Source organism: Zea mays, chromosome 6, assembly GCF_902167145.1.
Source record: "Zea mays cultivar B73 chromosome 6, Zm-B73-REFERENCE-NAM-5.0, whole genome shotgun sequence".
In the NCBI taxonomy this organism is placed as follows: Eukaryota; Viridiplantae; Streptophyta; class Magnoliopsida; order Poales; family Poaceae; genus Zea; species Zea mays.
The window spans coordinates 173691317-173704465 of record NC_050101.1 but is presented as its reverse complement, the minus strand read 5'-3'; the positions used below and the strand labels follow the sequence as shown (position 1 = coordinate 173704465).

Below are 13149 nucleotides of genomic sequence, written 5' to 3'. Positions count from 1 at the left end.
GCATTGCCTCTGTATGAGGATATTGTTGCCTCATAGCTCATCAGAAATTGTTTTGGGTCCGAGTGCCCATCGTACATGGGTAGCTGGGGTGGTTTGTAGGATTGTGGCCATGGGATAACCTGCAATTCTGCTGCCAAGGGAGAAGCATCATTAAAGGTAAAGGTATCATGATTAAAATCATCATACCATCCATCTTCGTTGAATAAGCCCTCTTGACGAAGCTCCCTGTGTTGGGGCCTTCGATCTTGGTCATCTTGGGCAAGATGACGCACTTCTTCAGTAGCTTCGTTGATACGCCTTTGAAGATCGGCCAGCCGAGCCATCTTCTCCTTCTTCCTTTGCACTTGTTGATGGATGATTTCCATGTTCCTGATCTCTTGGTCCAACTCTTCCTCCTGGAGTGTTGGACTGGTGGCCTTTCTCTTCTGGCTTCGAGCCTCTAGGATAGAGAGAGTCTCCTGGTTTGTGTCTAGTGGCTACAGTGCAGCAGCCCCTGGCGATGTTATCTTCTTCGGCGGCATGATGAAGGTCAGTGCTTTGCCGAAGGTTGTGGAAGTGGGTACACCGGAGGTGGGCGACAATGTTAGGGACTTGTTCTCAAATGCGATGAGTTAAGAACAAGGCAACACAAATGTTAATGGTTAAAGGTCCTTCGTCCTTCGAATCATTATTTCTCTTAGGATATAATGATCTTCAGACGAAGGTCATGAAGGACATACCTTCATCATCGCAGAATATGTTAATGAAAGAAGAAGCATGTGAAATATAAGAAACAACATGAATAATCATATGACATTATTAATATATCTTTTTCATATTAACATGGATAAACAGAAACAATATCGAATTACATTTCTACCTTCGGCTTGATAGAAGGTAAAAGTCCAAGCGTGACGCATGAATGAATACAAGTCGGCGTGAACAGTACGGGGGTACTGTTCATCTATTTATAGGCACAGGACGCAGCCTGTGTAAATTTACATTCATGCCCTTCATATTTAGTATTGACTTATGGGCAACCCAATGGGGACTAGATAGTCTTTTCCCCTTTAAGTCGGTTCCTTTTTCCGCCATTGCGTCGAAGCTTCCTTGCGCGTAGCTTCGGAGCAACATCAGCCTTCGTCTCGCCCATGCTTTTCACATCGTATATGGTTTTAACCCGAGTCCGAAGGTACCTGTTCATGTGTTACACTTGGAAAACATTGTTAAATCATGTTTTTGAGGACCTTCGGAAGACGAAGGCCCCCAACAGGCGCGTACCAAAGCGTGAAGGCATGAGCGCGGGAAACAAAAGTTGTAGAGCACAGAAGGGAGCAGGATAGCTAGGAGATGGCGAGCTCGGAGGGCTATCCAAAGATGGCTAGCGACGATGAGACGATACCGAGCGAGATAAAATGGTGAGGTTAAAACAGAGTCTGTTGGAAGCCGTTTTCATGAGAATTTTCTTTATTTTACAGAGCGCGGCTTATTTAGCCAGTCTATTGGACTTGCTCTTATCATCCTAAATTTGTGCGCATGTAACAGAAAAGAGATTTTTACGTAGTGTACCGAATTGCATAAATGCATACAACTTTTTGCATAATTAGTATCAATATATATCATAAATTAGTTATAACGAGGTTAGCTGCATGGCTATTGGAGCTATCATATATTTATAGAGGAAATAAATCATTAAATATAATTTTTTGTTTCCATACATGCCAATTAATTTTCTTTCATAGTACATTTTTGTCATACTAATTTTGTGCACATGCAGCAGGTAACAGATTTTTACACAGTATACTGAATTGCATAAATATTTGCATCGTATAGCATATTTAGTATCAGTATATATCATAAACTGGTCCTGGCGAGCCTGGCTGCATAGCTGTTGCAGGGATCATATATTTATGGAGGAAATAAAACATTTAAAAATAGAAATTGTCACACATCTCTTTCCTAAATTTACGCGCATGCAGGAAAACATGTTTGACTCATGCATGCATTCTCTTTTGTGCGCGATCAGATGTTGGGTCAAGTGCGCACCCGACAGCCTAGCTTGAGGGTGGATGGGCGCGCTGGGCTGGACCATATTGCAGAGGTGATCGGACTGGGCTTTCTCTAACTATTTGAAGCTCAAGGCTTCTAATATACCTACCAAATATATAGTTATATATATGGAGTCCGTTGTAAAAAAAATGGAAAACAAATACACTGAACTCAGTCTGTTCCCCAAATAAAAAAATGGTTGGAGAGAGAAAGACCGTCCTCTCGGTATTATATTAAGAAGAGACCGAAATAAGGTCCAAGCCGAGAAAATCCCTGAACCCTGGGCCCCCATCACTAGCGGGTTGTTACCGCTAGACCTGTTCAAACGTCGGTCCGGGTCGGGTTAAAGTCGGGTTCTGAACTATTTAGCATGCACGTACATGACCCGTGCCTAATGTCGGGTCAGGTTAGATTTTTTCGGGTTGGGCTAGGTTTTTGGCTTTGGGTCAAGTTTTAGGGTTTAGGGTTTAGCAGCCTGTTGCATTGGTCGTGTTGTGTCGGAACGGGTTTTTTCGGGCAGGTTAGGTCTAGTCACTGCCCACTCTGTGGCGGCCCAGTCAAAGGGTAGCGCGCAGAACTTAACCAAGAGTGGGCGGAGCACAGTGAGAAGATTTTTTTAATTCAATATAAAATTCATCGTCGAGGATGATCGAATCCGGAATTTAGACATGCTATTTATAAGATTTAGGGGTGTTTGGTTTCAAGGGACTAATGTTTAGGCCCTGTTCCAATCTCGCGAGATAAACTTTAGCAGCTTTTTTTAGCTACTTTTAGCCATTTATAATCTAAACAAGAGAGCTAATGGTGGTAATTGAAACTAAACTTTAGCACTTCAATTCATATAGCTAAAGTTTAGCAGGAAGCTAAAGTTTATCCCGTGAGATTGAAACGGGGCCTTAGTCCCTTCATTTTATTCCATTTTAGTATATAAATTGTCAAATATAGAAATTAAAATAGAGTTTTAGTTTCCATATTTAGCAATTTTGGAACTAAAATGAAATAAAATGTAGAGACTAAAAATTAGTCCCTAGAAACCAAACACCCTCTTATCCATGATGGTAGAGGGCCATTCGCGTTTCCCAAAGAAAAAAATCCATGGTGCCAGATCCAAAACCGGCGTGTGATTCCGTGGGCCCCCGTTGTATTGTAAACTTCACTGGCAGTTGCGTCCGTTGGATCTGGATCCAACGAGGCATAAGGGTAACCGTAGCATGGCAGCAGACGCCAATCAAAAGTGGAACGGGATGAACCGGCACCGACCTTGGCACCGCCTATAAATAGCAGCCCCGCCATCTATGCGACGTCGCCGCCACGAGAAGGGGGGACAGGAGACACGACCAGCGCTACTGCCCGGCCCACACAACTCAACACCAGACCACCAGAGTGCCACCGAAACGTCATCTCTTGGTTCGAAACGCCCGCCGCCGCTGAGGCCGAGCGACGTCAGCGCCTCGCGAACGCGTGCATGGACTGCTCCTCGGCGCCGATCGACACGCACAACTCCGCGGCCGAGGAAGCCGCCCTGCCGAGGAGGATACCTTCGGCCCCGGAGGCATCCTCGTCCGGCCTCGGCCTGCAGTGGATGCGCGGCTCTGTAACCCTGTCGCTGCGGACGCCCGATCAGGAGCCCGCGGCCGTGGCGCTCTCGCTCAACACCAGGCATCCGCAGGGCCATCTGCAGGAGGAGCTTGCGACGGCGGCGGCGGCGGCGGTCGTGCATGAGGGCGCGCAGGCGCAGGCACAGCAGCCCCTCGGCGAGAGGGACATGCCCGAGGAGCACCGCGCCATCGCCGACATGGCGGCCCGGCTCGGGATCGCGGCGGGCGCGCGGGACCGCGCGGTGGAGGTGTTCATGAGGATGGAGGAGCGCAAGGGCAAGTCCAAGTCGCACCACTACTACACCAAGGGCGCGGGGCGGAGCGGCGACGCGCTGTACGCGGCGTGCCTCTACGTGGCGTGCCGTAGCGCGGGCGCGCCCCGGACGTTCAAGGAGCTGGCGGCGGCGACGCGCGACGGGCCCGCGGCGAGGAAGGACATCGGCAAGCTCATCGCGCTCATCCGCAAGCGCCTCGGGGACGAGGCCGGCGGCGAGGCCATGGACATGGGCGTCGTCCGCGCGGCGGACTACGTGGAGCGCTTCGGCTCGCTGCTGGGGATCGGGGAGGGCGAGGTGCGCGCCGTGCAGGAGGCCGCGCGGAGGATGCAGGACCACCTCGACGTACGGCGCAACCCGGACTCCACCGCCGCCGCCATCGTCTTCATGGCCATGGAGCGCCGGGCCGGCGCCGGGAGTTCCATCCGGGACGTGTCCGCGGCCACCGGCGTCGCCGAGAACACCATCAAGCAGGCATACAGGGAACTCTACCCGCACGCCGACCTGCTCTTCCCCTGAAGTAGGGGGGCGAGGGCGACATTGGATTTGCTTGTATATATGGTTGTACTTTTGGTTGTAGGCTTATAGCTGATCTGTTTCTTTAATCTCATTCCCTTGTCTGCTTAACTGAGACACAACTTCACCTTGTTTGCTTAACTCAGACACAAATTCATCTCTCATTTGGAATTTCTGTATAACAAACAAAATATTCATCTTCTAAAGTCAAAAGAGTTATTGTCCCTGTATTTCTTTTCTGTGCACAAGAAAAGAAAAACTAAGGGGAAAAAAATCAAATATCCCAATTGCTAACGTTTTCCATTGAAATTTGTCTTTCGGAGTTGATTCGCGGGAGGAAAGCCGCCGCCGCCTGGCAGGGCATTGACGAAGAGAGGGCTCCACGACTGGGGATCTCGCCGTCAAGATTGATGCCCTTGCCGCCGCCGGTGCGCTCGCAAGGTCGCGGGACGCGACGGGCGGTATCAGACGGGGCCCATTTAAGTTAGGGTTTTTTAATCTGGTATCCTCGGTTTGCTGATGTCTTAATTTTTACTTTTAACCCTTTTATGTTAAGGCCCAGCCCGGCTGCATTTTCTCTTGGGCTTACTACCCACCCTTTTTTTGTGTGTGTAAAATATTGATCTTATTTCAGATTATTTTTTCCCACTTCCCCACTACCCTTTCAAGTTTCCTAGAAATTACCCACCATTGCCATTATAATCTACCGAATCGTTTTTGCGCCTATCGGATCGGAGAAGCCCGTCGCCCAACAGAAACACGCCAGATAATCTGGGTAAACAAACATGACTACTCAGATTATATAATCCAAATTATATAATCCAGATTATATAATCCTCCAAAAATAATCCAGATTATATAATCCATTGGGGTAAACAAACAGGCCCTAAGGGCCTGTTTGTTTACCCCCCATGGATTATATAATCTGGATTATTTTTGGAGGATTATATAATCTGGATTATATAATCTGAGTAGTCCTGTTTGTTTACCCAGATTATTTGAGTTGTTAATAGGATTCTTTTGTGTGAGGAAGACAAGAATGCCCTCTATATTTGTACTAGGTTGAAACTCATATATATATAAAAAAATAATTCAATTGACATTGGCAAATATTGCATTAGCAATATTATCACGGAAGGCATTCATGTCACCTTCTTCATCCCCAAATTGACTAGTACTAGGCGCAAAAACGATTCGGTGGATTATAATGGCAATGATGGGTAATTTCTAAGAAACTTGAAAGGGTAGTGGGGAAGTGGGAAAAAATAATCTGAAATAAGCACCTCCTCACTTGCTTATGGATTATCATAATCTAAGGGGTTAGATTATATAATCTGGGCAAATAAGCTGGACTGTTTGTTTGCCTCTTAGGATTATTTAATCCAGATTATATAATCTGGGGGTAAACAAACAGGCCCTAAGTAAATTGGTTGTGTTCATGATGCATCCTGTGCATCAGTTATTCACAATCGCGCATGCCAAAAGCTCGTCGCTGTCTCACTGAGCGTCTTGTCACCTTCCAGACGGTACTATCATTTTAATAAGAACTGAACTGCACGACTGTCAGAACTCATCAAGTAATGGTAGTACCGTAGTAGTATTACTATTAGTATGTAATTTTTTTATAGGAACCGAACTGTATGACTATCAGAACTTATAATCAGGCAAAAATGAGAACTATCTAATATCTGATACATCTACCAAAGCCAACACAGAAATCTTCTGCCGAGTCCACTTCCAAGCGTCCTACCGTCCGAAAATCTACCATCCACCACGCATTCCTGCATCTTCTACCACCAACAGAACAGAAGGGACAGAGATATAACCACCACTAAGAAAATGGCACTTCAGCACACCCTGATACAAATAGTTTGTGTAAGCAACTAGCTACTTCCTGGGTTCCAAAATATAGTTCTTTTTAGCCCAGTTTCTAGCCTACTTTTTTCTATCCACATTTATTTAGATGATAATGAATATAGACATACATGCAAACTATATTTATATGTTACTTAATGAATGTGTAATTAGGCTAAAACGAATTATATTTTAGAATGAGGGAGGGGAGTATTATTTATCAAACACTACATTCCAAAATAGTATTCGTTTTAGCTCTTGATTTGTATGCCTATATTCAACTAGACGATGATGAATGTGGACACGTATATAAAACATTTTGCTACGATTGTTATATATCATATAAATAGGTATTGAGATATTTATTCAAATATAACTATTTTTAATTTCTAAACACTAAGGTACGTCCGGTCCGGTGGTTAGCCCTAAATTTTTCTAGAGCAAGAGGGTTTGGGTTTGAATGCTCGCTTTGCACTATTTTTTGTGTGGTATGGTAGCTGCGTGGTCAGGTGCTGGACAGAGACAGTAGCTAGTTACGCGAGTGCTGGGTCCATAGGACAGTAGCTAAGAGAGCATTGCGCGAGCACTGAGCATGGGACCTATGAGCATGGGACCCAGGACACGGCGGGACGTGTGGGGCGGGTCCAAAGTGTCAGCGCGGAGGATGGAAAGCCATGGTAGCACCAGATGCTCATATTAAGTTCTTAATAGAGTAGTATATATATACAGCAAGCATTGCATAAATCCAGCAAAGAAGTAAAACAAATTCTATTTTGATATAGAGGAAGAACATACCCATGGAACTTATATGAGATACAAACGGAACCAAGCTAGAGAACGCACGGTTGCCAGTAAGATATGTTGACCAACGAGCTCTCAACTCCAGGCTGATACGCTGCTACCTAACTTAAAGCCCTGAAACGCTAAATCTGTACTGCTGCTCATCACAAATGTCATAACATCCCAATGAAAACCACTGGACAGAATGATCGACAGAATTAAGATAGGTTCCGCCGATAAGCTACAGTGTTCTACAAACAGACAAGCCACATGGTTTCTTGTTTTGCACAAGGAGATTCAGCAAAACGATGTAGTGTGTACAGAAGCTTGAAGAATCAGCTGCAGATCGATTACACTTGAGCCTATTCTTCTAATCAAGTAACATGGACTCAGTTCTATGATCATTGGCTCATTGCTAAAAAAAATTGCCTCGGGCAGTAGGTAGACACGTATAACTATTTATCTATGAGCAAAAAAGGAACATGCCAATGCCAATGAAACAAGCATATCTAACTAGATGCCTACTGGATATCAAAACAGGTCAAGCCAAACATGTTACATCCAAGTTTTGATGCCTTTGGGATATCCAAACCAGCTGATCAGTGCTCAATATTAAAAAGCGGGATAGAATGACATGAGACCCCCTACATACCCTAACCCACCAAACAAATTCATGGATCCTTAATAACAAATTCATAAATGCAAGATAATCCATTGAGATCAACACATCTCTAATTACCAGCCATACAGACTAGCAGCCATGTCAAGCAGTAAGAGACATGCAAACAGTCATACATATTTCAAATTTGCAATTTAAAACATCTCAAGCCATCTACTAAACAAAGTAGCATACCTGCTCAGCATTTACCTGAAAAGACTGACAACAACTATCACAAGAAAATTGGTACGATTTCTTGCAGTGCACCCTCACTCTGGGCCATCATCATCTCCAACACATAGAGACTTCAGAAACAAAGGTAACAATCATTCAGGGAAGCACAAGGCATAACAGTACAAACCATCCAAGTCATGATAACTCAAAATCACGAATTAGGTGCAACTTCAAAACAACACACCTGACCTCAATTACCTCTCACGTTTGTGTTCACAACTCTTATTAGCATGGAAAACTGCAGAAAATAAAAAGTACTTGCAATATAGGTTGTTCTAACCTCTAATATATTATCCAGCTGATAGTAAAGATACCACACTGAGTCCAGCAACACTAGTACCACGACAAAACGGATAACCCATTCTCATATAGGCCATAGCAGCAGATCAAAACTTCCCGAGCATCGGACCACCACATCATCTCTTGAGGTTGAGCAAGACCACCGCGATGGCAGCCGTGACAGCTGCTCCAGCAGCCGCGGCAGCCACAAGAGCGGGAGACACCACGCCCTCATCCTTAGGCGTCCCGGCCCTGGCAGAAACGGAATCACGTCCCTCCTCTTCCTCCTTCCCGCCCTTGCCCTCGGCAGTGGCGGAACCCTTCAGGGTCTCGATCTCCTCCTCAAGGGCGGCCTTCTCCTGGTACGCGGTCTGCAGCTGGTCCCCGAGCCTTGCGCCCCTGCGCATCTCCTCCTCATGGCTGGCCTTCTCTGCGGCTAGGAGGCCCTGGAGACGCTCGACCTCGGCGCGGAGCGTGGCGGCCTCGCTCTCTTTGGTGGCGGCGACTTGCTCGGCAGCGGCGACCTCCTCGCGGGCCTGGGACACCAGGACCTCGAGGCGCCGGGACTCAGAGGACAGGAACCGGTTCTCGTGTCCCACGGCATCGAGCTTCTCCTCCAGGTCGCGCTTCGCCGCGCGGAGGGCCTCCATCTCGTCCGCCAAATTGTGGAGCTTGGGCGTGCTGTCCCCGCCGTTGATGGAGATCTCGAAGTCCGCGGCGGCGGCGGCAGTGGGGGAGGCGAACGTCTCCTCGCCGTTCTCCATCGGAAACCCTCCTCCCCCTCTCGCGGCGGCGCGGTGGAGGTGGATGCGGTGCGAGGGTGGAAATGGGAATAGAAAAAAAATAGTAAAAAGGCGTTCGAAAGTGGAGGTGTCTCACCGAAGGAAAAGCGACCAGGATGTTCCAATCGGACGGCGTGGAGAAGAGTTTTCAGATCGGACGGCTGAGATGGGACGTTGGGGTGGAAAGGCGAGAGCAAAAACGGGTCGCGGACTCGCGTTCCATTCCACCCACGCGGAAAAAAAGGAAAAAGGCTCGATTCGCTGTTGCCTCATTGCCTGCCACAGCTCGCCGCGGACGCCGTCGCCGCTCAAGTGAAGTCCGGAGTGGGGGCTTGCGATCTCCGCTGCGGGCGCGGAAGATGGTGAGATTGGCGCTCTGATTCCCATGTATTTTTGGTTGTGAGGATCTGTGGACTTCTGTCTGTGTTTGAATCTTAGGGTTTAAGTTCTGTTTTAGAAGGAAGGTTAAGCATCTGATGGGCAGCGGTCTGCGATTCCCCTTTGTGATGCATTATTTGATTACTTACTCATCCTGATTCATGTTCTTTATGCTTAGTGCCTCCCTCGGATTCCTTCCATCTCTTCTGTTGTGTTTATGTGCCTTTATATCTAATATCAGCAGTTCAGCATGTATTCCTTTACCTTTGAAGGATTACTTCTCTGATATTTTGTGGTAGCCTTCGCTGTCATTTTGACTCAAAATCAATCACCAATCGCAATTTGTAATAAATCAGTATTAGTTAACTTTTTATTTTCTTAAGTATTTTCATGTTTCTGTTTAACTCGGTATTTTAGGAAAAAGAAAACATCTTAACTTAAATTCAATTGGATTTAGGCAATTCAAATGTATTTATCGGCTTTAGATATGGCACAAGCATGAACAGTTTGCTTCTATCCAGTATTCACAGCCATATGCTTTTGTTGGGTCACTTGTTCTGATGGAATTGAACAATTTTGTTTGTCAGGCTGACCCAGAGTTGGAAGCTATCAGGCAGAGACGGATGCGAGAACTACAACACGGTGCGGTAAGATACCAAACTCTCAATACATAAATTGAAGTTGTCACATGTAGATGTCCTTGCACAAGTGCTTGTTTTGGTGCTCCTCAGTTGACTGGCTTTTGATCTGATGTTAACTTTTAATTAGGCAAATCAGCAAAATGCGGGCCAACAAAAGGCTCAGGAAGACGCGAAACAGTATGGTCCATTCCTCCACCATCTTTTCCTGGATGTTACAGCTCATCATTTCAAGTTATGTTCTGTGGAACCTGGGGAATACTGAATTGAATTTGAATCTAATTCTCTATCAGGGAAGCTGAGGAACGCCGGCAGATGATGCTTGCTCAGATATTATCTTCTGAAGCAAGAGAAAGGCGTAAGTTCTTGTTATGAATATCATGTGTTATTTATATATGTGCTTGTGATTAATACATTTTTATAAAATCATTTACATTCAAAGGGCTACTGGAGGTAAAGTTTTTTCCCTTGTGTGATTTATCTTTTAGCGACTTGTTTGCTCCATAGCGTGGAAACCTGTTATGTGTTTTTAGGGAGCTCTGCAAGTCTACCTGCTAAAGTTGGATGAAATACTTGACAAATTCTTTTGTTATGCAATTATTGCAGTCTGTTATTTTCTCTCTTCTGAATTTTAGTTCCTGTCGTTTGGTAGTGGAAGTTTTAGAGTGAGGTCAGCAGCACTATGTGGCTTGGGCTCTGCCCAATTCTGTGTTACCGGTTTGGGCTCGGGCTCCAATCATGCTGTCATGGTTTCCAGTCTAAGCAAGGGGGCACTTAGGTTGTAATTGCGCTGCTTCAATGCTGGTGTTCCTGGGAAATGTTTTTTTTTGTTTTTTTATAAAGCAGGGCCAGAAACCTTTGGTGTGAACTGTTGTGTGCTGGTCCAGTGGGTCTATATTCCTGAAACGACCAGGACAGTTGTTCTGTCCACATCGTTACAGCTAGAGATCATCAGCATTCTTTGATGAATCATTGCATAATTTTCCTCATATGTAGCTATTGGAACAAATAAGAAAAAAAATGCATGTTGGGAACAAAAGTTACATGTTGAGATGGATTTTTTTATGGGTGATGTTTTTGTTTGCCATTTCAGACAACTTACTTTGTTGAGTGGAATCTTCTATGTCGTTTATGTTTTGTGTAACTAGTCTTCTCTAAGATGAAAATGTTGCTAATCTAGAGCAATCAGCACAATACTTGCAATGATCAAAATACTTTATATAAACATTGGAAATAGTTGCATCTGTGGTGGAAGTTCAATACAAGAATAAATTGGAAAGTACTAATTGTGTTGAAGTTCAATTTGTTTGTTCATTTTTTGTTGTAGCTGATAATGGCATATTTTGCTGAAATGGATAATTTGAGTTTCTGCAGAGGGGATAGAATAGTTATTGTTGTTCCAGAAGTAGATGCCTGTGTTGAAGTGGAGGAAGTGTAATACAATGCTTACCTTTGCATGAATTTGACAGTTTCCCGCATAGCTTTGGTCAAACCTGACAAAGCAAGAGGGGTGGAGGATGTTTTGCTGAGAGCTGCTCAAACTGGTGGAATATCTGAGAAGGTAATAGCCAAGCACATATTCCTTCGTCCCTTTGTGGCTTTGTCTACTCTTTGGTCTTTAAAAATTCAATAGAGGAACCATAAAAAATTGCTGGGTTTTTTTTTGGTTTACAGGTGTCTGAAGAAAGACTTATCTCCCTTCTAGAACAAATTAACAGCCACACAAGCAAGCAAACCAAAGTTACGGTATGTAAAGCATGGTGGATTTTATTAAACTTTGAACAGCACTATTCTTGCTTCACCTATATTGAACAAAGTACTGTACCTCCGATAGTGGGTAGAAGTCTATAGAAGCTAATTGAGTTTTCAGCAATGCAAGAGTAGAACCCCAGAGATTTCTTTTGACAGAACAAGTTAGCGTTCTTTGTTGACTCCTGTTTGCCCCTTACAGATTCAGAGGCGTCGGAATGTCCTTGACGACGATGATTAGATGCAACCTGCAAGGCTCTGCTTCGAGTGTATTATTGGCTTGTGATAAATTAAAAGTGGTACCGAACTGTTTAGACAATGATCTCATGCGACTATCAGCAGCAATGAAAACTTGGTACTTGGTAGACTATTTCATTGGATATTCGGCGGTATATGATCCGATGTCTTATTTTGGTGTGTGTGCCCCCATCGAGGACAGTCGATATTGGCTGTGTTTATCCCCGAAACACTGTTCTTCCTTGAGTCATGGCATTATTAATGGGTGCGTTTTGCACTCATTTTATTTCTGCCTGTTGAGTTGTTTGCGCCAAAATGGCATGTCATGTACAGTGCGCTATGCATCCGTCATCCCATTCATGCAGCGGAGGCTGCAGATGTAAACAGAGGGCGTTGCAGTCCGCTTCTAGATAGATGCCATGTATGCACTTGTGAGGATCAACGATGGAAAAAGAAAGCAGCTCAACGAACGGCTCGATGGTGTTCAGATACCGCTACCTGTTAGTTTAGGATGTGACCATCATCATCTAGAATTGCAACGGTGCTGTCAGATTCAAGCTAATTGTGCCATTGGATTCCTTGAGTTTAGCAAAACACCGCAATGGTGGGAGACCCTGGGACAAATGGTGAAATAGACACAAGCATGACATGATGACAATTTCAACTTGCATCTGAAAAACTTTATTCATGCCATATGTATTCCAAAATTAGGAAAACAATCGCTGTAACTTTACTCTAAACAGATAGAGTACGACATTTTCAGTTCTTGGCTCTTGCATGTCATCACAATTTACAAACGGAGATCAAACACCCCACTGATCCCTTTTTTATACCAAAAAAAAATCCAGCTTCTCACTTCACTTAACACCACATTTGTACAGATAGAATTGGTTTCTTTGATGCGAATTTGCTTCTGTCAATGCTCGCGATGCTTATCTTGCGCTAGTTGGATCCAGCCCTCCGGGATCACCAGGACGGCAGGACGCCAGTTGCCTAGTCGTCCGCTTCCTCCATTTTCACTTCAGCGTCATCGCCGGTCTTGGCCACTGCGAATTGGGTACGAGAGGTTAATGGTTGTTTGGTTTGTATGGACTAATTTTTAGTCTCTTTATTTTATTTTATTCATTAAATTATTAAATACAG

General features: G+C 44.9%; 3 protein-coding genes across 3 annotated transcripts; 2 read left to right on the top strand and 1 right to left on the bottom strand.

The window, feature by feature from the left end:
- The first annotated feature begins 3393 nt into the window (after positions 1–3393).
- LOC100501659 (Plant-specific TFIIB-related protein 2) lies at positions 3394–5141 on the top strand. Its single transcript, NM_001196337.1, has one exon. It carries the CDS (start codon positions 3494–3496, stop codon positions 4418–4420), a length of 927 nt encoding a protein of 308 aa, NP_001183266.1. The 5' UTR covers positions 3394–3493; the 3' UTR covers positions 4421–5141.
- Positions 5142–8101: 2960 nt separating this feature from the next.
- LOC100283056 (uncharacterized) lies at positions 8102–9082 on the bottom strand. Its single transcript, NM_001155958.2, has one exon. The coding sequence runs from the start codon at positions 8984–8986 to the stop codon at positions 8360–8362; it is 627 nt and encodes a 208-aa protein (NP_001149430.2). The 5' UTR covers positions 8987–9082; the 3' UTR covers positions 8102–8359.
- Positions 9083–9230: 148 nt separating this feature from the next.
- On the top strand, positions 9231–12335 carry LOC100280625 (uncharacterized). The gene is made up of 7 exons (NM_001153543.2): positions 9231–9366; positions 9970–10029; positions 10151–10200; positions 10314–10378; positions 11490–11581; positions 11695–11766; positions 11972–12335. Exons 1-7 carry the CDS (start codon positions 9364–9366, stop codon positions 12008–12010), a joined length of 381 nt encoding a protein of 126 aa, NP_001147015.2. The 5' UTR covers positions 9231–9363; the 3' UTR covers positions 12011–12335.
- The last annotated feature ends 814 nt before the right edge of the window (positions 12336–13149 follow it).

What these genes read in the sequence shown, in the direction of transcription:
- LOC100283056 (NM_001155958.2), bottom strand. Translation starts at nt 8,986, where the DNA reads ATGGAGAACGGCGAGGAGACGTTCGCCTCCCCCACTGCCGCCGCCGCC.
- LOC100501659 (NM_001196337.1), top strand. Translation starts at nt 3,494, where the DNA reads ATGGACTGCTCCTCGGCGCCGATCGACACGCACAACTCCGCGGCCGAG.
- LOC100280625 (NM_001153543.2), top strand. An exon ending in TTCTGAAGCAAGAGAAAGGC is followed by an intron (nt 10,379 to 11,489) that starts GTAAGTTCTTGT and finishes TGAATTTGACAG; the next exon opens with TTTCCCGCATAGCTTTGGTC. An exon ending in CTGGTGGAATATCTGAGAAG is followed by an intron (nt 11,582 to 11,694) that starts GTAATAGCCAAG and finishes TTTGGTTTACAG; the next exon opens with GTGTCTGAAGAAAGACTTAT.